Source organism: Trichomycterus rosablanca, chromosome 10 (assembly GCF_030014385.1).
Source record: "Trichomycterus rosablanca isolate fTriRos1 chromosome 10, fTriRos1.hap1, whole genome shotgun sequence".
Lineage (NCBI taxonomy): Eukaryota > Metazoa > Chordata > Actinopteri > Siluriformes > Trichomycteridae > Trichomycterus > Trichomycterus rosablanca.
The window spans coordinates 31,259,427-31,284,551 of NC_085997.1; the positions used below are offsets into that span (position 1 = coordinate 31,259,427).

Below are 25,125 nucleotides of genomic sequence, written 5' to 3' on the forward strand. Positions count from 1 at the left end.
GTGTTGTCACCAGGACTTGTGGAAGGAATCAGACCATGAGGAAGACAAGGGCTGCATCCGAAATCGCATATTTAATCAGTACGTACTAGATTTGAGGCAGCGTGCACTGCTTGGGCGTTAAAGCTGTAAGCTCTTTCAGTATGCAAGTGTGCAGTATGCACGCAACCTCGTACGTACTACGTCCGCCATCTTACCAATGTCACGTGATGCATGGCGTCTCATCGCCACAGTTATAACAATTTTAAAATAAAACAAAATTAATTTTGTCGTTCCTTACAAAGCTACTCATAACGTTTTTCAAGGTTGTACTTAATCGTAACATTTGAAATGTTTATCTTACTCCGCTTTCCACCATCTTTCTTCTTCGCTACAAATGCCTTTGCAGCTCCAGTTGCATTAGGGGATAGATTATCCCCTAATGTAACTAAGTGTGCATCATTTGCATACTCAAAAATGGCTGCCCAGGCAGTAGGTCTTCAGGGTACTTTTCGCGTACTTGTTAATGTATACTACGTATTCGGACATACTAACCGCTCTTGCATACTGCTTTCGCGTACTGTTCAGTATGGAAGTATGCAATTTCGGACGCAGCTCAAGAATAAGCTGGATTAACAACATCAGATTGTGGATTGCATAACCAGGGGCTTCTACAAATGACACGAGACAGAAAGCACTGGAGAATGCTGACCTATCTGTACAAGCCAGGAAAATCAAAACCAAAAGGTAAAACTAATCAGCATTCCATTCTGGATTGTGCGGTGTGGTGCCACTTGTGGTGGAACTGCATTTCTGCCAGATAAAAATTGCCATGATGAAGACATGTTTATTAACCTGTTCTTATCTCATAGCAAGCTGTGCTAGCTCGACCCGAAATGTCGCTGCAGTCTTGCGGCCTGAATGGCTGGCCCGTGGGGGGGGAACTACCTAAATATTTATACATATGCCATTGCTGCTCGCTCATACCAATCTATAACATAAATTGTGTCCTCCCAGTAGCTATTTATTTATTTATGCCTTTCATTACTTTATTGCGATTCTGTTGGTGGGTGTAAAATTGTCACTGAATGTATAAAGTGTAAACAATGCTGTAGTTACTTTGCTGGAGCCTATCCCAGCTTTTCAATGGGCGCAAGGCACACAGTAACACCCTGGATGGGGCGACAGTCCGTCGCAGGGCAGACACACACACACAGGGCAATTTAGTGTCTCCAATTAACATGACTGCATGTTCTTGGACTGTGGGAGGAAACGAACCTGCAAACTCAGCACAGAAAGGACCTGGACCGCCCCGCCTGGGGATCGAACCCAGGACCTTCTTGCTGTGAGGCGACAGTGCTATCCACTGAGCCACCATGCTGGCTAACCATGTTAAAATCCTAATAAATTAATAAATCTTCTATGTTTACTTTGCATTCATGTTGTATACATGCAGTAGGACATTTGAGTTCATGTTTTTATCACAAATAACATCACAGCTATGACACGGTTGCTGGCACAAGCTCGAAGTAAGTGATGTTATCAGTGAAACCACTTAGACTCGAATGTTCTGCTGTTGTTGTGTAGTTTGCCGCAGCGCAGATTTCTTCCAAAATCGCGTACTTCTGTACTACGTAGTGCGTACTACACAACTTCACGTTCACCATGGCGCCAGTAGGTGGCGGAGCATTCTTGCATACTGCGTAGTGCGCTAGTATGCGCGAGCGGACGTAACCAGAGGAGATTTGCCAGAAGCTGGATTGCGTCATTGAGTTCAGACGAGCGGCGGCCATCTTATCCGCACAGGAAAACTTCAGCAGAGAGGAAAACATTAACTTCTCCTGTCTCAGCTCACTCCTGTTACAAAGATGGACAGTTATGGATAATTAAACCTTACATTTGCGCCACGATACTAAAGGACACGGTAAGAGTGCGGCCGTGTTTGCGCAAAATTAGCGCTGGCTTAGCTTAGCTCTGCTAGCCTAGCTGTTAGCATAGCTAGCCGGCAGTGTATTGATAAACATAAGGTATGTGGGCTTTCCTGACTTGGCTAGCTGGCTGGTTACCACATACTTTGCTGGACTGATGTCCGAACACACAGAGGCTATTATTTAGAAATGAGTCTATTTCTTTGTAGTTGCGTTTAAAGAAGTTTAATAACAACTGACTGTTTATGGATAGAGTTTTGTAATTGCATTTGTTCGATATGAGGCCATTAATAATACCAACAACGTGTTTTCAAAACTTTTAACACCTTAACGATATGTTATCGTTCCTGGCTGCTGAATTTAAATGACATCCCCAGACACATCCAGTTTCCTGTTTTATTCTGTACACCTATTTAGTGTCGACGTACTGGCTATTTTAATGGACACACCTATAAGACAAGTGCATACAGTTACTGCCCGGTTTGTCTGCCCACTTGTGCTCCACCCATTACTGGAAGCTGACCACCCCATGGCACACTGATCACTGTATTTTTAATACTTAACCACTCTTAGTAGATCTTAGTATATCTTGTGAGCTGATACATGGGATGTTTGTGGAAATTGCAGTAATGCAAATATATCATGCAGGAAGTGTAAACAATATGTACACACTATGTGCCAGGCACTTTATAAGCAACCCCCCAATGTATCAGCTCACAAGATGTACTAAGAGTGGTTAAGTATTAAAAATACAGCTCTGTGTGGTCAGTTTCTAGTAATGGATGACGCATGAGGAAGCAGACAAACCGGGCAGTAATTGTGAGCACTTACCTTACAGGTGTGTCCATTAAGATAGATGGATGGATGGATGGATGGATGGATGGATAGATCGATCCTTTGCAGGAAATTTCTTTGTTACAGCAGCTCACATCAGACAACAAACAACTTCTTGCATACATACAACAGCTGTCTGCTGAACTGAGTCCTGTTCGGACCCCACTATGGAGCTGGCCTTCTTAATGAGTTTGTTTATTCGGTTTGTGTCCGTTGTTCTAGCACTCTCACCCCAGCAAACCACTGCAAAGAAAAAAGCACTGGCCACCACAGACTGATAGAAGGTGCACAAAAGGGGCCTGCTGATGTTAAAAGATCTCAGCCTTCTTAAAAAGTACAGTCTGCTCTGCCCCTTTTTATACACTGGACCAGTCCGGCTTGCTGTCCAGCTGAACTCCAATGTACCTGTAGCTGGGTACACGTTCCACCTCAGTTCCTAGAATAGCCAGTAAGTCGATAATATATAGGTAGTGTGAACAAGATGTGCCACCCGCTACCTTGTTGGTACACCTGGTACTGAAATGCACAGTTTGTTTCAATCATTTTAAGCTCGTTGATACTCAGTCTTACCCACAATTGACCGTCACTGCTGCAGAATTTCATACCACCCAGACAGGATGTTTACACAGTTCATCTGATAAATGATTTGAAGATCAAACACATTTATCAAGAGGAATCAGGTGTAGCTCATGCCTGGTTGGTGACGAAGCATGCAGCCACACTTGCTTTTACTTGATAAGATTAAGGACCAAACACAGAAAGCTGCTTGGTTAGCTGACACTTTTCCTTCCAGAACAAAATTGACATAATGGTGATTAGAAAGCCTAGCGGTGGAGCCATACCATACACATAAAATGCCACCTACTTAACCCTGTAAATATCTTATCAGTGTCACTGCTGTGCTGAGAATGCTGCACCACCCAGGTAGATATTTAGAATAAAACACAAGTGTAGCAGATGTTTTCAGTATCCTCTAGTAATGAATTCTGCATCTACTGTATGGTGGTGCAGAGGTAAATCATGCTAGACCACTTATGCTGAGATCGGCCGGTCGGGCATCTATACAGACATATCTGTCTATGTCAGGAGGATGGCTGAACAGTGGCAGGAAGGGCATCTGCTGTTAAACTGTGCCAGCTCTTGAAATACGGAAGCAGTCGAAAGGAAAAAAAAAACAGATCATACTTATTTTTGACTTTTGTCTATTTTTAATGCTGTTTGCTTTGCTTCATTTCCTTTTACTTTGTACTCACACTAGCCGGCAAGAAGCTGGTGTTGCTGCTCACTATTTGTCTCCTGTGGGCAGGTACAGTGCCGCACCTCCTGCTGTTTGGGGACAGGCACTGACCATGAAAAGCTCATGGTCGAAAAGTATCTAGTTTACCATATATTTACATACTGTGGTGCTTTCTTTTAAAAGCATTATAATATGATTATAAAACTATAAAAATAACTATAAATATTTTTTTTTTTTTTAACTATAAAAATAAAAAAGCTTGTACAGTTTATTACTGTTGAATCATTGGATCCACTGCAGAAACCAGGATTGGTTTATAAATCACATGATGCATAATTTGCATATAATTAGGAACTCAATTGAAATGTTTTGCGGCTGTGTCTCTACATGACTTTTGGTCATATTTAACGTTTAGTCAGATAAATCAATGTACAAGTTTACTTGGCTATTAAACCACCCGAATACACACATTCACTATTTTAGAAAACAATTAGAGAAGTATATTAAAATCAGTGTCTGTTTAATGTGTCATTTAGGCAGCTGTTCAGCCTGTGTGGAGGCGTACCTGATGAAATGGCCAAAACACTTGCAATTGACTATGCATTTGCCATTTTTCTGATCTCTTTAATTTCTGTGTGCTATGCTTTAACGTTTAAATCTTCATACTACAACAAAATTTAATATAAACAACAAAGAAAACCAACATCTGTATTTTTTAACAGATAACCGACGGGCATATAGCCAGCCTTCCATCGAAATATAAGACACATCAATGAGCTTTATATGAGCAGGTCATACTTGCTTCATTGATTAGAATCAGTGCAATGTAGCAGTAACATAGAACAGTAAGATAATTGTAAACACCAGGAACAAAACCAGTTCTGCTTAAATACAGCGGTCTGTTCTCCACAGACTAAACACACGGCTTTGCATCTGACTTAAGTAAATACATACTTAGCAGTCTATGTCTTGTTATAAATGCATACATTTTATATCAATCGCACTCACAGTTCTGTTTACCGACACATTACGGTGAAGCTGGATACACTGGCACACACGCACAAACGTAAATAACAGTCCCTTCAAAATAGAAGCAAAGCTATTATATTGCAAGTATGATGTTTACTTATTTACGTCTGATTTCTAATTACCGCTGACCTCATGCAGGTCGGTTGGGGACAGCCAAAGGGTCGGATGTGGCCCAGGGGCTGTACAATGCCCAGGTGAGCTCTATGGTGGCAATAGTTGGTGCTAGGGACACATTCACAACACACGCTCAGGTGTGCAAGTTTATGTTACTTTTGATTACAGACTCTACTAGCATATATACATAGAAAGAAGTGGGAAGATATTCAGTATCAGCATGTTCAATAAGGACATGGTAACTGAAATTTCACACCTCTGATATGTGAGATTCTGTCATGTGTGGGATTGAGAAGGTGGAGTCATCTGGGGCATTTTGCTGTAATACTTTTATCTGTTTAATGCAATGGCTTACATGAAACAGGGCATTACACAGGAATGGGCTTCAGTTGGAGGACGTAGTCTGAAACTAACTGCTATTGCTGCAGGTTCTTGTGTCATATGTACTGTCATAAAGGTTTAGATTTTTACCCAGCCAGGAGAGAACTTAAATGCATCAGCAATGAGAAACCCAAACTCCACCATGGTCCCTCCCTCCTACATGCACTGTGTAGAAATTTATTTCCATAGAGCGAGAAATCATTTATATCTTTGTGTCTGTGGCAAGTAGAATAGAAACTATACTTTATTCTTCTAGCTGAGATTTGTTTGTTTGTTTGTTTAATGCTCTGGCATTACACAGCCAATTCTCATACTACACAATAGCCAAACATACCTGTTCCCTATTCAGTTTTGAGGATGAGATCTACAGGGGTTAAAAACTAGTAGGTGTATTGCAGGCTTAGATTAACCAAATATAAATCTGCATGTTGTGTAAGCACTGCAGCCTCATTACTAGTTTGCACAGGAGTGCTATTCAAACCATTTAGCTCCTGCTGGGCCTCTTTGTGACTTTTCCTTTTTGATGAGCACATGGAAGTTGTTGCTTGTGTTTTTTGCAGAACAGTAGAAAATGTCTTACCATCTGGACTTGGTCTGTTCAGATTATTCAGAGCAATTTTGATATTACCAAGGTAATTAGTCATGCCTCATACTTGCCTGCCTTCTGCGCAGAACCACAGTCGTCCTGGCTTGGAGACCTAATTGGGCTGTGTTTTTATCCAAGCCTGGGTTAGGACTTTCGAGAAATTGCACTACTGCCTTTCAGTCAGTCCTATAAGTCTTGGCTATAAAAGTCTAGCTCGAAGTCTTATAGGATTGATTTTGGTTGGGCAGTGTAGAAAAGAGCCTGCCCTGAATATAATTATAAAATAAATCTAAATGTTAGCATTTAAAGTAAAAATGTTTATATACTTTATGCCCCTGTTTTTTTCATCAGCCATACTTTTTATTTGCTTTTATTTATGTAATTTAAATAACTCTCTCAAAATGTATCAAATTATTTAAATATTTAAGATTTTTACAAAAACAAGGATTTACTGTAAAAGAGTTGTTTGGCTAAATCATTTTGAACATGGCATCACACTTTTTTAGTTGTTGATGATCTTATTGGTTTAGTCTGTTAAATGTATCACTGCTTCTGTGCATTTGAGTTGATGTATGTCTGCGTGTGCACAGGTGCAAGAATTTTGGTTGAGAATGGAAATATAAAACTACTAAAATGAATACGAAGCATCACGTGCACATAATACAGATGCTTCTCAATTTGCAATAGGGTTACATTCCGATAAACCCGTATCGTAAGTTGTATCGCAAACTGAGGATTTTTTTATATAGTGTGTATGTCATGGCCTTGCCTACCTTAAACGTGCTTAAACACTTACGGGCGGCACAGTGGCTAAGTGGGTAGCACTGTCGCCTCATAGCAAGTAGATCCTGGGTTCGATCCCCAGGTGGGGCGGTCCGGGTCCTTTCTGTGTGGAGTTTGCATGTTCTCCCCATGTCCGCGTGGGTTTCCTGTGGGAGCTCCAGTTTCCTCCCACAGTCCAAAGACGTGCAAGAGAGGTGAATTGGAGACACTAAATTGTCCATGACTGTGTTCGATATAACCTTGTGAACTGATGAATCTTGTGTGTATGAGTAACTATCGTTCCTGTCATGAATGTAATCAAAAGTGTAAAACATGATGTTAAATACCTAATAAACAAACTTAAACACATTATTTTACTGTTGGGCAAAATCATTAAAATTTTATAAAAAGTGTTGAATATCTCATGCAATGTATTGAATAATGTACTGAAAGTAAAAAAACAAAAACAGCAGGGGACACAGACTGGCCTTTCAAAGACATGATGAATCAAACACAACATAGATACAAGTGGGTATCCAAAAAAGATTTAGCACAACACTACAGTATAGCGTATCGGTTGTACACCAGCAGCTGCTGCTTAGTTCAGTCAGCTGGCTGCTGCTCAGATGCTCAGCATCTGTGGGTATCATACTGTGTTGCCTGTGATAAAATTGAAATGCAAATGTTAGAATATGGGTTCTGCTGAATGTGTATTTATGTGTATGTATTGGAGCCAATAATGGCTACACAGATATTATCGTGTGTGTGTGAAAATTTTACTGTAAATGAAACTCTTGTGTATCACTTGTTTATGTTTGGCTGTTTTTTTGTCTGTTTTTAAATGTGCAGAGATAAAAACACTTTAAGAAGAAGAGAATTTTTAGCAGCTGCAGATTTTTACTTGGTAAAACAGTTTATCACTGTATTGATACAGTTGTAGCTTATAAGTAAGTAGATATGTTAAAGATTAAGCATTTAACTGATAAACAACAAAGAAGTCACTGTTTAATGCTGATGGTTCAAAATCAGTTAACTGTCGCCCGTCGTGGCGCAAACTCGCAAGTTCAAATCTTAACTTGTACAGACAATAATTGACTTTTCCAAGGGTGGGAATACCAGAGGAAATTTCTTATAACTGATCCAGTTACGATCTCGGCTGGCTCTTTTATGCAGACTGCACAGAAACACAGGATAATTGAGATCAGTGCGTTACTCCTTATGCACGAGACTGAGCTTCATATGAACCCGCCTAGTGCAAATGAAAAGAAGCAGTCGGCTGCTGTACTCGTGTCGGAGGGGACGTGTGTTAGTCACGGCTCTCCTCGGTCAGGTGTGGAGGTCAGCAGCAGTAGAGGAAGTTAAATGTGATCGGGTAATTGGATAAGACTAGATTGAGAGGAAAGTTGGGGGATTAATGCATTACAAAAGGTAACGTTTAAAAAAAAAACTGTAGTAGTATACACTGATCAGCCATAACATTGAAACCACCTCCTTGTTTCTACACTCACTGTCCATTTTATCAGCTCCACTTACCATATAAAAGCACTTTGTAGTTCTACAATTACTGATTGTAGTCCATCTGTTTCTCTACATACCTTTTTTTTTAGCCTGCTTTCACTCTGTTCTTCAATGGTCAGGAGCCCCACAGGACCACTACAGAGCAGGTATTATTTAGGTGGTGGATCATTCTCAGCACTGCAGTGACACTAACATGGTGGTGGTGTGTTAGTGTGTTGTGCTGATATGAGTGAATCAGACACAGCAGTGCTGCTGGAGTTTTTAAATCCGATGTCCTCTCACCTAGTTGGTCCACCTTGTAGATGTAAAGTCAGAGACAATCTCTTATCTATTGCTGCTCTTTGAGTTGGTCATCTTCTAGACCTTCATCAGGGGTCACAGGACGCTGCCCACAGGGCGCTGTTGGCTTAATGTTTTTGGTTGGCGGACTATTTTCAGTCCAGCACTGACAGTGAGGTGTTTAAAAACTCCACCAGTGCTGCTGTGTCTTATCCACTCGTACCAGCACAACACACACTAACACACCACCACCATGTCAGTGTCACTGCAGTGCTGAGAATGACCCACCACCCAAATAATACCTGCTCTGTAGTGGTCCTGGGAGAGTCCTGACCATTGAAGAACAGCATGGGGGACTAACAAAGCATGCAGAGAAACAGATGGACTACAGTCAGTAATTGTAGAACTACAAAGTGCTCCTATATGGTAAGTGGAGTTGATAAAATGGACACTGAGTGTAGAAACAAGGAGGTGGTTTTAATGTTATGGCTGTTCAGTGTATTTGTATTTGTTACATTTTATTAACAAAATACATTTGGCTGATCCAAATACAAGTTTCTGATCCAGAGAGTAACACTCCTGTGGTGTGTAAGTTATGTAACGTTAAACTTTCTAATGGCAGGTCATGCAGATGAATTGCTCAAGTCTGAAAAAAATCCTGTGCAAGACATTGCAGTCTAAAGCTGGATGGGTAAAAGTTTCAACCCACTGTTGACTGGATGGTCCAGAGAAAGCCGTGTGTTATTGTGATCCTGTCAACTTGACACAATCTGATGCATTTTCTATTGATCCACTGTTGTTTTTGTCACCATAGTTAAAAGACATTTTCTGTACAATTAGTTTAATTAGCTATGGTTGTATGTCAGAACAGCAAGTCACCAGATTGTTTTATTCGACCGCATATTCAATTTGGCACCATTCTTAAGCCAAATGCCTATCCTGACGCAATCTTCGGTCTGCAAACTAAACAGCCTAGCCATTAGGAGGTGCACTTGTGCCGCTGTGCTCTCTGTACCAGTCCCAAGCCTGCATGAAAAATCTGATAGTAATGCGTTGACTAAAATATTAAAAGCCACAGTCTTTGATAGTTTGGCTCTTGATTGCTAGTGTAAAAGTCAGTACGGGCTAAACTACCTTCTTTTTGAAAACACGAATGCAAATGAATTCAAGGAATCTGGTGCAGCTTTGTTCTATCAACACTAAGAATTGTAAAGAACTGAAAGTAAAAAAAAAAACAACTGCAGTAGAATCTGCCAGAGGGCTACAAACCCTCCAGAATTTCATGTTTGACATGTTTGAGCAGTGCTGGGTTGTCTGCTTTATTATTTATTTAAAATGTGACCAACTGCTGGTGCTGATCAATGATACCTGATAGATTATGAAGTGTGGGCAACACAGGTAACATGTCCTACATTGTTCTGTAAAGCAGATCCAGTGTTTGCTTTTGCATTGGTTTATTCTTTAACCGGGTTCCTCCTAAAGTCGCACTTAGGCCTGGCATTTTATACCACCACTGTTGATTTCATTCCATAAGTAGTAAAAGAAGTCGTCTGTATGCAGCTGATCTAATTACATTGCAAAGAAAATCAGGTAGTTCACCCCCCCCCCCCCCCCCACAAAACAGGAAGTTTCAGTCAGCCATGCTCTATTGTTTCATCCAATGTTGTTTGCATGGCAAAATGATGAAGAATAATAATTTAATTTTTTTGCATGGTGTGCATTTTAGTTCTAACTACAAACTAATTTAGTTTGTTTATTTTAACCACATTGGCAGGACAGTTATTATGTGGGTTTTTTTTTTGGCCAATAGATGTGACATTGTAAGTTCCTTGCTTTTAGACATCATTATGCATGAGATAAAATATAAAATACAAGATAAAATACATTGTTTTAAGAAACTAAAGCAAAGATTGATCATGATCTCAAAAAGGTTTTATTTTAAAGCTACCAATATTCTACTTTAATGGGGTTAAGCAACTGATGTCAAAAAGTCAAGAAACGGGCGCCCAGGTGGCGCAGCGGAATATTCCGCTAGCACACCAACGTCAAGATGTTGAACTCCTCTGTTCGAAACTTGCCGTTGCCACCAGTCGGCTGGGTGCCATCTGGCGGGCACAGTTGGCAGTGCCTGCAGCAGATACTTATTGGCCACCGTATCTGTAGCGGAAGACAAAATGAGTGCACTAAATTGGGAGGAAAATGGGGAGAAAATGCATTAAAAAAAGTCTAGAAACATTGTAGTTCTGCTAGCATACTGCTATTAATCCTTTTGCTCAACTGCCACCAAATATATCCTACACAATTATCAGTGCCCGCTTGGGTGGTTCACAGCTGTAAACTATTGCTAAACTGACTGAATTGGTAGTAAGATGTATGTGATGCACTGTACCTACTCTCACCAGCTGTGACTTAAGGACGCTGTCTGTGCTATAGCAGTTAAACTTCTGAAAATTTGCTGTATATGGTTTTACCTTTGATTCAGGTCAAGTCTTTTTGTTTTCTGCTGTTGATAAAACCTTAACTATCTCCAGTTGCACTTCTGTTATCTTGATTAGATCAGTAGACAAGAGATTTAGTAAATCCATGATTTTGGGTTGTGCCTCTAATTACTGATTTTCTGGCAAAACCAGCTGGCATTCCAGTTTATTTACCAGTATAAACATCTGTATAATGCCATGTGTTGGCTATTTTGGTCCTGCAGCTAAAGAAACTTTTATGGAATTATAGATTCTAAAATATGCAAAAAAAAGTTCATCGTTATCTAACAGTTAAGATTTTTTTAGGCCCGCTTTGCTTGGCTTGCTTCAAATGCTTATACAACAGTTGGATCCAGCCACACAATCAGATAAAAATGTTTTTTTACCACTGCTTCATCTACCACAGTGTGAAATAATTAATCCTCATACTTGAGTGTAAATAATTCCTTTTTTTACGAAATTACCATCATTAAATTACTCATGCAGCAGTTTTAAGTAACAAATGATGGACGAGTGAGTATATGTAATATCATGAAGTGGTTGGACCCTAGTTATAAAATCATGTCCTTCTGCCCTGCAAAATTTGCCTTTCAGAGAGGGCATTGAGGTGCACATGATTAAACACACCTGTCACCAGTGCCTTATTGAGTGTTAATTTGCTCCAGGTGAAAGTGTTTCCATTTATCACAGTTTCTTCCTTACAGATTTGCCATCTCCTTTGTTGGGAAACCTGCCAACACACTTTGTCTCCTGACAACTTCATCAGTGTTGTGACCAGTGATGGCATAGTTACCTTGAAAAAGTAATCTGATTACTGATTACTGATTACTCCTTTAAAAAGTAACTTAGTTACTTTATGGATTACTTGATTTTAAAAGTAACTAAGTTAGATTACAAGTTACTTTATTAGTTATATAATGCGGAATATTTCAAAGATATTCCTTTGCAATACTTTATCATTTGGCTGCCAACTTGTATGTACTGATGAGACTCAATTGAATCCCAGAACATGCCAGTGTGAATGCATGGAAAACAAATTTTAATTCTCTTTCAAGAATACGATACAGACTGACCAACACTATTACGCTAAATCAGCATTGAAAATTGACTTTACTTTTAATAGCCTTCTACAATGCTGGAGCTTCTTAAAACAGAAGATTTTCTTTTAAATAGAAGTGTTATTTACCTGCTATTAAATTGTTTTCCAACAAAATCCGCCCAATTTGGCGGATAATCGCCCAATCTGGCAACACTGGAATGCGCAGAGCCAACTGGCGCTTTTACTCGTAGCGCGCCACGAATAATACTAAATAGTACTACTGTACTTCTGTAATGGTGTTGGTGGTTGACATTTATGTTGAGTGTGTTACTGCACTGTTTTGGTGAAGAACTACTCATCTGAGGTGCGCTGCTCCTGCGTGCAGAAATGCTTCCGCAAAAAAATTGCCGGCAAAGCGGTGGTGGGGGGGCCAGGGGGGTGGCCGAAGATTACTTTATGGTGGCCATGGCAACCACTGGCCACCCCCTGGCTCCGCCCCTGCCAAGAAGAAAGCAAAAATATCTTTTCACTAAGGAAAATGACAAAAGTAGTAACGCACAGTAACTTGGATAAGTAACTTTAATCTGATTACTGGATTGGAAATAGTAACGCGTTAGATTACTCGTTACGCGTTACAGACCATCAGTGGTTGTGACCCTTTTCAGCATCACAAGGGAAACACCCTGAATGAGTGAGCTGGTCCAGAGATGGAATGACAGCCTGTTTCCCGAGCAGGTTCCACTTTGGTCCCACACTGGGCATTGGCTGGACATTTGGCGGGCTGGGGCTGACTGCTGCATGTGCATTTCTGTCCCTGACTTGTTTTGGAGTTTTTTTTCTTTTATCTTTTTTGAGAACTTTTGTTGTCACAGATGATCCGTGGAGCTTTTCATGTTGCGACAACCAGTTTTTATTTTTGCTCTCTAATTTCTATCCACACTTTCTATCACGAGCTGCAGAAGTTTTTGTGTTTTTCATTGGTTACACTGTTTCTTTTCTTTGTCCATCACTTTTTATTTTCCTATTAGCCTTTTTGATTGTGGATTTTTAACAGTGTTGTTCTTCCCTGGTTAATCATCCTGCATATTGGGTTTATCATTGGTGAGGTGATCCACACTAGTAACCCATGTTAGCTGTGTTGTGTCCCCCCCAGTACCTTGGCCTAAATACCTGCCAAGTATTTAAGTATTATTTCCAGATTTACTGCACCAGTAAGCAAAGTATTTCTTTAATTGTTGTTTTATATTGTAGAATAATCAAATATTTTCTCCATTTTTACAGAGGTCCCAGTTCCCTTTTGTTAACCGAGAGAGAAGGGGTGTGTTGTGAGCCTGCCATTTTGTGTGGATCTCCGTAGAGTCCCCTGACTCCTCCCAGAGGAGACATGAATGCCCAGGGAGAAGCTGGCGCAGCGGGGCTGTTGGCATCCAGCCCACAGAGCGAGGCTGTGACCCACGAGCTGCGTGAACTATCCCTGCAGCCCAGCCAGAACCTGCCACCTCTCAACGAGCGCAAGAATGGTGAGTCCATGCCACACTCGTACAGCACAGGGTTGATGAGTGTAACTGTGGATATACACAGCACTTGATTTCAGTCCATCTTGTAAAAAATAACAAAAATATATTAAACTGTACTTTAGCCACGTTTAAAATGCTAAATCATAGCTAACTTGCTAACTGTACTTTAATGGGGTTTAATGGTTTAACTGGATCTTTTTTTGTTTTATTCTTTTTAATTTGCATAGTTTGTATGCCGTGTGTATATAGACACAGATATAATCATACGTATTTCTTCTTTTGAAGCAATGGAATGCTAATAGTGGCTGGTTTATATCAAGATAATTGCAAAGTTCAGCATTAAGCCTAGAGCGCTATGCCTAGTGCACTTATGGCGAGGTCTCAAGTTAACGAGCCTGTAGCAGATGTAATGGCATCAATGTAAAGGATCATTAAGTAAAAGTACATTAAAGCTTATTTTGAACTAGAAGCGCTAACCACATAGGTTCTGTGCCTTAGTGGCAACACATGCAACACAATCCTATATTTATCCTTATAGCCTTCCGAACCAGTTACAGCAGCAATCAAGTGCACGCAAGCAGCAATTTTATCCTGATTTCCACCCTGTAAAAGTATGTACAGAATATATCTCCTGGGCTTTTGACTAGCAGCAAATGTTGCCGGGTTGCTCCTAAACTCTTCACCACTAATGATGGCTTGTTTACGCCTAACAGGCAGGCACAAGTGCAAACCATTATACACTGTCACGTTTGAATTAGGTGAAAAGATTGTTTTTTTATGCCTTTTATAAACTATACATTATAGTTAGGGATTTTTCTTTTCCTAAATCTACTTTTGGGTACTTTTGGGTTTTTGAATTTCATATACAAACCCTGTTTTTATAATATGGAATACAAATAAGACCTTGTGCATTTTTAATTCTCTTGAATGTTTACCTAACTGACAAAAGGAGCAAGAACTGGCTTTTAATGATTTTACTGACCAGCTTGACTGTATTCACAAATATAAACCAGTTTTGAATTTGATGGCTGTGACACCCTCACAAAAAAAATTTGGGATAAAGGCTAAATAAGAGTGAAAAGTTTACAGTATATTCAAGTTTGACAGTGTAAAACATTCCAATATAAGCAGGTGAATTAGTAACAGTTGAGAGAGTTATGATTGTGTAGAAAAAGGAAGATCTATGCTGGTTTAAAAAGCATTTTTTTAATGTAAAATTGCAAAATAAATGAGTATTGCAGCATCTTCCATATAAGATTTTGTAAAAGGTTTCAGGGATTCAGAGAAATCTGCAGTCTATGGCAATACTGGAATCCACTGTTGAATATGCATGACTTTTGAGTCCTCAGACAGCATTGCGTAAGAAACCGTCATGTTTCTTTGATTAATATAGCCACATGGGCTTGGCAGTACTTCGGAGACTTCTCCAGAGTCCTATGGGTCCAGTGAAAAGACAGTGGAAACAGTGTGGTCAGATAATTCCAAGTTTCAGCTTGTTTTCAGGCAAAACATTTGCTGAGTTCTCTTTGCCAAGGACAAAAGGATCATCCAGACTGTTATTAGTGAAAGGTGCAAAAGCCAACATCTGTCTTAGTATGCCTAGAGCATGGGTGACTTGCTTGTATGTGAATGTAATATTGGCACAGATGTGTATATCTGGATTTTAGAAAGACATGAGTTTGTGGTTGTTGATCAGTGGTCGCTGTTTTTTTTCTTTGTACTTTTGTCAGTTAATTAAAAGTTCAAGAGAATGAACAAATGACATATTCTTCTTTTTATTGCATTGTATAATTCTTTTCTGCAAATGGGCGTTTTTCTTAAGCCTCATGATCATGTCTGGAGTTTTATCTAAATGTTTACTAATAAGAAGTAGGGATGTAGCAATGCGATTCAGGATACTGGGTTCACCAGACGATCTTTCCCCTTTTTTTTTTTTTTTTTTAAACAACATGAAATTGAAGACAAATTATTTCCTTTTTTATTTTTATTTTATTATTGCTCTTAAAAAATAAAATACTGTATTTGTGCTTATCTTTTATTTGTCTAAATAATGAATGCCCTTTCATTTCTGAGGTAAGTACAAACTGTGCCAAATAATGCTTATTGTGTAAAAAAATGAAATTTCAAAACAAGTCCAACATTATATAAATAAATGAATAATACAAATAAAGAAAGTATCCTCACATTAATAAATTTGGCTGGAAAATCCCTCTACCTGGCAACTTTGTGAAGTGCTGTCAACCAGGTGAGGTGAATAGTGCCAGTGCCCTCTGCTGTTCAAAGTGAATATCGATTCATCTTAAATGAATAACCGATTCGAATCGTGGCACCTGTGCACCGATTTTTAACTGTCTTGTGGTGCATCGTTACATCCCTAATAAGAAGTTAACCTCAAACTTGTTGACTTAGAAATAAATCCAAAAAGCCAAAATAGCCAACTTGTTTCATTTCTAGTGCAAAAAATATAGAAATAAAAATACATTGTATGCATTAACGTATTCATTAACTACGACCAGATGTTACGGGTCCTGAAAAATATTTATCACTTCAGTTTTTGGCGATCACAGAGGAATTCCTCACCATCTCTGAGACACATGGTGAATCGTCAGCTCTGATATTACAGCAGTGTCTTGTTTGGCATTTGATTGGCATGTGAAAAGTTACAGCAGTGTTTTGAGCACATGCAGCAGCTCACAGCTTGGTGTGATTGACTGTTTTCAGGATAGTGTCGGAATGATGCTGTGTGACCACTTGCTCCTCTGAGGTCACTGTGAGTTTTCCCAGGATGCTGTTTATGCCACTCACTTGTGTTATGAATGTCACTGCCTCTGCTTTCTTAGTTTCTCTGTTTCTTATTTAAATGCACTTTTTTCCGCTCGCGCCTCAGGATCTAAGGTTGGTATGCTGTGTGCATCTAAAATGAAACCCAGACCCTTCAGACTGAGATGTTTCTGTATCCAGATGTTTTTTGTTGCTGTTGTCAGGCTTAAGGCTGATTTGATCACTCAAATGCCAAATTGCCCAAAAAGTTTTTTTTCTATTTGCTTGTTTTTTTTTCTGAATACAAAAACAAACAGCGCTCCTCAGAAGGGCATTTAGGTTGGCAGAGGTTAGTTGAGCTGAGGTACAATGAGTGGGAGTGTTTTAGGTGCATTTCCCTCCTCTTAGCTTCATAATGGAGTGTAATGTTAGTCAGTCTGGTTTGCTCAGTACTGTGAGAGAACGAGCAGGCAGTGGATTGGAAAGACCTGGAATGTAATGCCCTGAGGTTCTTCGATAAGCCTTGGTCCTTAGGAGGCTGAAGTTTCGACCTGAGAGTTTGGCACGCTCCATTGCGGCATGGCTTGTCTGGAAGTGGAGCACCATGCAGCCTGCAGGAACGTTTTTAACTCAGGTGCTGCTCTTTTCTTAGCCTGATTATGACCTTTATGTTATGAGAATACTCTCAAGAGTAAGGTGTGCTTTTGGAAGTTTCTGTTTGGTTTCTTTTGGGTTTTCATGCTGGTTTGTAATGGTACCATGTATTTCCTTTTATTAACATGCCAGAGAAAGTATGACTGTACAATGTTACTATATCACAGCAAATCATACTGTAAAATTGATTGTACTTAATTACACCTAGTTACAACTTTCAGTTCAATGTATTTGTATGATTTGTGTAAATCCTATTTATTTAAAGTACCCTCCAGGCCACCCAAAGAGGATGGGGGTCCCTGCTGAGTCGGGTTCCTCTTAAGGTTTCTTCCTGTGTTTTTACGGGAGTTTTTGTCTTGCCACTGTCACCCTCGGCTTGCCCAATAGGTTTTTTTTTTTTTGGTTTGTTAGTCCTGGATTCTGTAAAGTTGCTTTGAGACAATGTTCATTGTAAAAAGCGCTATATAAATACATTTGACTTGACTTGACTTGATTCATGCATTGGTTTTGTAGATTTTTAATATCAATATATACAATAAAATATTAATAGTCATGTTCTTCATTAATTATGATTAGCAGTTGAAGTCAGTGAAAATATTTTTTTCTATTTGGTTAATCAATGGGAGATAAAACGGTGTTTACCAAATTAACAGCGTAATTATTATCTCATTGGCCCTAACAAATGAACTTGATAGTCCGTACCTGCTTGTCTCTGTTTGATTATTGGGTTGGCATTTATTTTTCATTAACACGAATCACTAATTAATGGTCCGGACCCTTTAGTCAGTAGTAGTAAACAGTACTATATGGTCATAATTTAGCGCACGGAAGCACATTTTCAACTGCTTTTTCCTGGTCACAGTCATATTGGATTCTGCTCCATCGCAGAATTTTAGCCTTTCAATATCAGCAATAGCCAGCAGTAGCGAATCCAATCCAGTCTTGCTGGCCTATAGTACCATTTTGTGCTATCAACTTGGCGGGGCAGACAGTTGGCTGTGCCTGAGGAAGGTTGTACAGGTTGACTGGTTTTTTTTTTTTATTACTGCTACAAATATGACCTCTGCTGACTGCTCAAAACGCCTGCACAAGGGGTGGGAAAATCACAGAGCAGCATACCATATCTTTCCATGTCCTATATGGCTATCCGTGTGACTGGCAGGTGAAAAGCAGCGGCCGACTCATGTTGATGGGGGTTGGAGGTGGTGAAAGCAGCGGAGGCATAACAATCAGGGGAATTGAAAATGGCTAAACTAAAACAGAAATACATTAAATACAATACTACATTGTATTTAACTGGGAGTTTTACAGCAATGCATCAGTGGTTTTGTAAAGAGGGAAGTTTGTGGGGTTTGTTTTGGTAGGTTGGATTTTCCCCTGCTTGTGTGCGTGTGCGTGTGTGTGTGTGTGCACGCATGGACACGTGAAAGAAAGAAAGTGTCCAGGTGAAAAGCTTGATTATTCGTAATGTTTGGAGTGTATGATATGGATGTAATGAATATGGCAGGTTGTTGTTAAGAAGAATAACTTCTGTTTCTCTCTCTAACAGTTCTTCAGTTGCGGCTGCAGCAGCGGCGCACCCGTGAGCAGCTCGTTGACCAGGGCATCATGCCACGTGAGTACTGCCTGTACCCTTAAGCCATACTGCTTGCCTACTGAACTGCATGCTGCTAAATGTGTTGGAATGTCAGAGTAGATTATGCAACGTGTTCATTGTTAAAATGTCACCTTTATTGTTTTAAAAAGAATTGGAAGAATTAATGAGCATTTGTTCCTTTTATCGGCAGTCCTTTCCTTTAAAGTGCTCCGATTTGATCTCTTTATCATCTCTTTATCATCACTACAAAAAGCTGATGTGCACTAATTTAGCATCTATCATGTTACATTAATTTTATTTCAGGCTTTTATAAATCCACTCAAAAGTTTTCAAAAATACACACACTTTAAATATCTGCCCTAATGCACAACTGTTTTAATTCTGAAGTGTTTTTAATCCACCACTAATCATAATGCCTCAGTCTTACCTGTTTGTGTTTCTGCTTTGGTGAAACTGGTAAAATCTCTCAGTACCTCTCTGTTACACTTTCTACAGCTCTCAAGAGCCCAGCGGCATTTCATGAGCAGATTCGGAGCCTGGAGAGAGCCAGGGTAAGAGCAGCATTATTTTACAATACTCCCTATGATGAGCCTCTTAACTTCTTCAACCCTTTTATCTTAAACAGGGTTCTAGGGCTTCTTGTATGAATCAGTCACATGGAGCGGCTAGATGCTTAAACATGCAGCTTATTTTCATTTCATTTTCAGCATTTAGCAGATGCTTTTATCCAAAGCGACTGTACTGTGACAGTATGCTGTCTAAGCAATTAAGGTTTAAGGGTCTTGCTCAAGGGCCCAACAGTGGCAGCCTGGCAGTGACCTTTTTCAATTTTATTTATGCATTTTCTCAAATTTTTGCCCCAGTTTAGTGTAGTCAATTTGTCTTATGCTGCTGGGGGATCCCCAGTTGCAGTTGAGGTGGGCATATTGCTCAGCCCTTAGTGGAACCCTTTTTTACCCTTGCTTTCTGCACAGGCGCCTCTCTGCCTGCTAATCAGGGTCCTTACACAGCATTTGAAGACCCCACCCACATAGTCTGGTCATCCCTCCCTAGCAGAAACTTGTCTGCTGCCAATTATGCCTGCTAGATGGCATTCAGCCGACTGGTGGCAACGCTGAGTTTCGAACCAAGGAGTTCAGAATCTCGGCACTGGTGTGTTAGTGGAATATTCCGCTGCGCCACCTGGGCGCAGAACCAGTGACCTTTTGATTAATAGTCCAGTACACTGTTCACTTGAAAAACACAATTCATTCAGGAATATCCATATTGGTAGCAAGCTCCTCCACATTATTTATCCTAGGCACACCTATGTTGTTACCATAGCAACTAAGCTGACTCGGGGAGCGAAAGTGAATATAGTGAATATAGAATATAAAGTCAATATGAATGTATCTGTCTCCACAGACTGAGAATTTCCTAAAGCACAAGATCCGGAGCCGCCCAGAAAGGGCTGAGCTAGTCCGCATGCACATCTTGCAAGGTAAGAGTTTTTCAAATCATATTGTTCAATCATATTTCCTGTTTGGGATATTTTGTAGTCTAACAGAAAACTACAGAGTTTATGCGAACTCGTTAAACTTAAGTTTGATATTGAATTATTATGAGTAAACACATATAACTTAAACTCAATAGACACGATTGGCTCTGTCTGAGGGAGGAAAGGTATTAGGTTTCTTGGTCATGTTGTAACAGCGTCCCCTGCTGTCTGGCCGGTGTAACAGATTTTACACACATCTGAGGGGGTGGGTGCTAGTCTCTGGCCTTCTTTGACTGGCGTAGGAGTTTTTTTAGACTGCAGAGGAATTGTAGTAAGAAATTGGATAAAAGAAATGCAAAAAACAGATGTAAATTGTTTATATGAAGTAAACAGAAGTGAAGGCCAGACACGGCAAAGAAAACAACTAATTCTCACTGTTTCACAAAAAAACTGATGGGTTCCACTTTCAATTAGAACCATGACATTGTGAGGGGGAAAATGCAGCATGGCGAATAGTGAGCTGTAAAATGTTTATTTATTTATTAGGATTTTAACATCATGTTTTACACACTTTGGTTACATTCATTACAGGACAGCTTGTTACTCGTTATACAAGATTCATTAGTACACAAGTTTAATGTCAAACACAGTCATGGACAATTTAGTATCTCCAGTTCACCTCACCTGCATGTCTTTGGACTGTGAGAGGAAACCGGAGCTCCCGGAGAAAACTCATGCAGACACGGGGAGAACAAGCAAACTCCACACAGAAAGGACCCAGACTGCTCCACCTGGAAATCGAACCCAGGACCTTTTAGCTGTGAGGCGACAGTGCTTTGAGCCACCGTGCCGCCAGTTCTGAAATGTGGAGACTGGGTTTGCGTTTTAGATAGCAGGTTTCCTCATCCTGGAATCACTTTTCCGTAGCTCTTCTATATAATTTAAGTCACACTTGGATTAACACAAATACACTTCATGCGAAACTACATGTGAATAAACTATTACCACTGTCAGTCAGTATGTATATAGTCAGTTTTGTCACGTATCATTTAAAAGGCTTAAACGCTACGGTAAGTGACAATATGCGCCGAGCCTCACAGTAAATAGGCTGCAAATGCACAGTGTTGTTTTTTTATAGTTGTTTATGTTAAGATTCACTGTTTTACTGGTTGCTGATGACTGTATATTTGGTGTAATATGCATATTAAATCTCGCTGGTTGAATTTTGGCAGAAACTGTGGCAGAGCCATCACTACAGGCTACACAGCTAAAGTTGAAGAGAGCTCGGCTAGCTGATGACCTCAACGAGAAGATCGCCCAGCGGCCTGGTCCCATGGAGCTGGTGGAGAAGAACATCCTGCCCGTGGCTTCAAGTGTCAAAGAAGCAATCATTGGTAAATTACAACTATGATATAATAAAGGTGTTTTTGACTTTGTTTACCACCTTTAGTTTTTTAGTCAAAAATGCATTAAAAGTGTGTTTTTATAGTCCTAGTTATAAATTAAGTCTCGGACTTGACATCAAAGCAAGCATAACATCCTAATTACAACAATGTCTTTACCCACCATCTGATCTCAGACCAGCCATAAAAGCATACACCACAGAGGTTTGTGAAAAAGTATGGGAAACGTTTATCACCAATAAACTCTGGGAGATCCATCCTACTATAAAAACAGAAAGAATTAAATACCCCAAAAAACAATGTTAACAAATTATTTACACAAGACGCCGTATAGGACACACCAAACTTACTTTTACCTACCTGCTAAAGGGAGACCAGGCGCCCACTTGCTCCCTCTGTGGAGCAAGAACCTCTGTTAAAAGCATTCTTTATGCATGCCAAAAAAATTAACGACTACAGAACAAAATTTTACAATACAAACATCTACAAAGAAATCTTCACCTCGGTCGCCCCAAAAACTGCTTAAATTCTTAGAAGCAATAGGACCATATAAGATATGAAAAAATAATCAACTGAACTTTAAAGTCTGAATAGACTTTATATGGATTAAGGTGTTGTTTGAGTAACTGTGGGGGTCACAGTTAATCAAACAACACCTTAATCCATATAAAGTCTATGCATGAATACCTATAAAGAAACAAGCTTTGACTTTTTAGAGATAGAACCTTTTATTCAGCCTTGATAATAGCCACAGCAGCTGACATGGCATTAGGAATCGTACAAACCAACAAACTCAAGGTCTCATGGAACCTCATGTCAAAACTCAGGTAAGAAAGATGAGCCGAAACATTAGGACCAACATTAGGGCCCAACATGATCTGCTCTGACCTGTCAAGACATCTACAGATATCCTGTCGTATCTGCTACTAGGATTTTACCGGCTGGGTCTTCCACTTTTGTAGGTTGTGAGGTGATCTAAACAATGCACTTATGCTCCGTCCACATGATCTTGGATAAATCTGGAGTTAGCATGGTCACTTGGCGTGGGTTAACACAGAGAGCAGTATGGAGAATCACGCACTGCTGTCCTTTATTCACTGTGCAGGCGCCAGCAGAGGCAGCAGTAGGAAGGAATCTCTTTGACCATCCCTACCAACAGACACAGCCAGTCGTATCCGTGTAGGCACCTGGCCGGTTGGTTGATAGCACAGCTGAGATTCAAAACTCTAATCTCATTGGTGGTGGGTTTGTGCATTAGGCCACTGCTCTACCCCAGCAAAACATGGACACTATAACAGGCCTGTGACTGCGCAGCCCCATACACAGAAGGGTTCGATGCATTGTGTGCTGACACATTCACCTCATCACCAGTATTAACATGATCTGCAATTTGAGTCACAGTAGCCTTTCTGTTGATCCATACCAGACGCCACAGTCTTCATGTCCTCTGACAACATTCTTGGCCACCCAGTTGTCTATCAGAGTTACTCAGGTTTTTATGCTGATCATATCTGCTACGTTTCATACGTGAACTACTATTACCTATCAAACCAACATTTAATGTATTCCTGAATGTGACATGCACACATGTTTCAAATTAAGCATTGTCATGCACATTTTGGATGGTGGTCCTAATGCTCATCGCTTAAATGCTTTTTCCTATATGGCTGCTTGGAATTTAAAAGATTTTTGTTTGTTGATTAAGATGGCCAGATGCAGTTCCCCAAAACAATGGATATGTTTGATGAAGACAGCGGCGATGCGTTTTCACCAGAGCAGCCAGGCAGTCAGGAGTCCCATGGTTCTGCAGCCTCTCCTGGGGAGCCCAAGGCCATGGAATCCACCTTACCACTGCCCAACAACTTAATACAGGTGTTTGTTTATTTCTTCTTTTGATTCTTTGCGAATATATGATTCACATGGGCTTAATTTTTCAATCCCTGCTTGCTCTTTGCAGCACTGCCTTCCCTTCGTCCAGGCTACGGGGGATTTTCTCAAGCCTTATTCCACTAATGAACTGTCTGTCAGCCCCCCTGCTCCACAGCCTCAGCAGATCACTGCCCCTCCCTCCAAACCTGGACCCACACTTGTCAAGGTAAGCCAGTCTAATTGAACAGTTTATTTCTTTACACAGCCATGCATGAATATTAATTGGTTTATTTGGGGTGGGATGTTGTTGTTTTTTTACAGCAAAGCCAGCCCAAGATCCCTGGTGATAGGAGTCGAAGTAAAAAGAGCAAAGATGCCAAACCCAGAGTAAAAAAGCTGAAGTATCATCAGTACATTCCTCCAGATCAGAAACAAGAACAAAGTGAAGCACTGATGGACTCCTCCTACGCCAGGTTACTGCAGCAGCAGCAGCTCTTCCTTCAGCTACAGATCCTCAGCCAGCAGCAACAGCAGCACTACAACTACCAAACCATTCTGCCTGCTCCACTCAAGTATGCTCTGCTCACATCCTGTCCACCATTGTTTAAATCTAATTTTATTTGTATTGTACTTCTGTAGTAATTATAATCAACTTTTAAAACTTTTAAATCACTGGGTCTCTCACACTTGCATTTAGTTTTCTTCTGATTATAGGAAAACTTACAATGAACAATTCATCATTCACTATGGTCTCACAAGGGGTGCACTGCTGTCACAGTGGTCTAGTCTAAGTCTAGTGTTTCAATTCACCTGTATAATCGCAGCAGAACCACTAAACTGGTCAGGCATCCACATCAGAAGTTCAGACAGGGTTTCTGCATGCTGTTGGTGCTATATGCAATCCAACATGTTGGAGCTAGCGTGTGGTGATCTGACTCTCCTTGCTCAGGTCAAGGGTTGTGCAAGTGTCAGAAGAATCACAACTGGGAATTTAAAATGACTAGATTGGGAGAAATAAAAGGGAAAATCCAGAGAAAAGGCTCTGGATGGTCTACATGTAGAGCATCTCATGACCTGACCCAGCCCTGATCAGGATAAAACAGTTACTTGTTGCTGGGGATATTTGGTGTAATATGCTAATTGAATCTTGCTGGTTGAATTTTGGCAGAAACTGTGGCAGAGCCATAACTACAGGCTACACAGCTAAAGTTGAAGAAAGCTTGGCTAGCTGATGACCTCAATGAGAAGATTGCCGAGAGGCCTGGTCCCATGGAGCTGGTGGAGAAACAACGTGTTGGAGGGAGCATGTGGTGATCTGACTCTTCTTGCCTAGGTCAAGGGTTGTGCAAGTGTCAGAAGAATCACAATTGGGAATTTAAAATGACTAGATTGGGAGAAATAAAAGGGAAAATCCAGAGAGAATGCTCTGGATGGTCTACATGTAGAGCATCTCATGACCTAACCCAGCCCTGATCAGGATAAAACAGTTAGTAAAATAAATAAAGTATTTGTTTAAAAAGTTTGATGTGTAGACAAATGCTTTTTGTTTTCAGGAGGTCTTGGAACGTTTACTGTGAAAGCCAGCAGGTTTCAGGCCCATTACCTAGTTTCCAATAACAAATCCTGTTTGGTAATACTTATCAATGGCAGGAAGTCAATGTCAATCCTCCCAGCTTCCTTTTTCATCT

General features: G+C 40.2%; 1 protein-coding gene across 1 annotated transcript in view; it reads left to right on the forward strand.

The window, feature by feature from the left end:
- The first annotated feature begins 1,770 nt into the window (after positions 1-1,770).
- Positions 1,771-25,125, forward strand: part of mrtfba (myocardin related transcription factor Ba) — a 31,943-nt gene continuing 8,588 nt past the window's right edge. Inside the window, exons 1-9 of the mRNA XM_063003154.1 lie at positions 1,771-1,900; positions 13,442-13,680; positions 18,641-18,706; positions 19,184-19,239; positions 20,093-20,168; positions 21,398-21,559; positions 23,274-23,440; positions 23,526-23,663; positions 23,759-24,009. Coding sequence (XP_062859224.1) covers positions 13,545-13,680; positions 18,641-18,706; positions 19,184-19,239; positions 20,093-20,168; positions 21,398-21,559; positions 23,274-23,440; positions 23,526-23,663; positions 23,759-24,009 — 1,052 coding nt within the window. The 5' untranslated portion in view covers positions 1,771-1,900; positions 13,442-13,544. The remainder of the gene's footprint in view (positions 1,901-13,441; positions 13,681-18,640; positions 18,707-19,183; positions 19,240-20,092; positions 20,169-21,397; positions 21,560-23,273; positions 23,441-23,525; positions 23,664-23,758; positions 24,010-25,125) is intronic.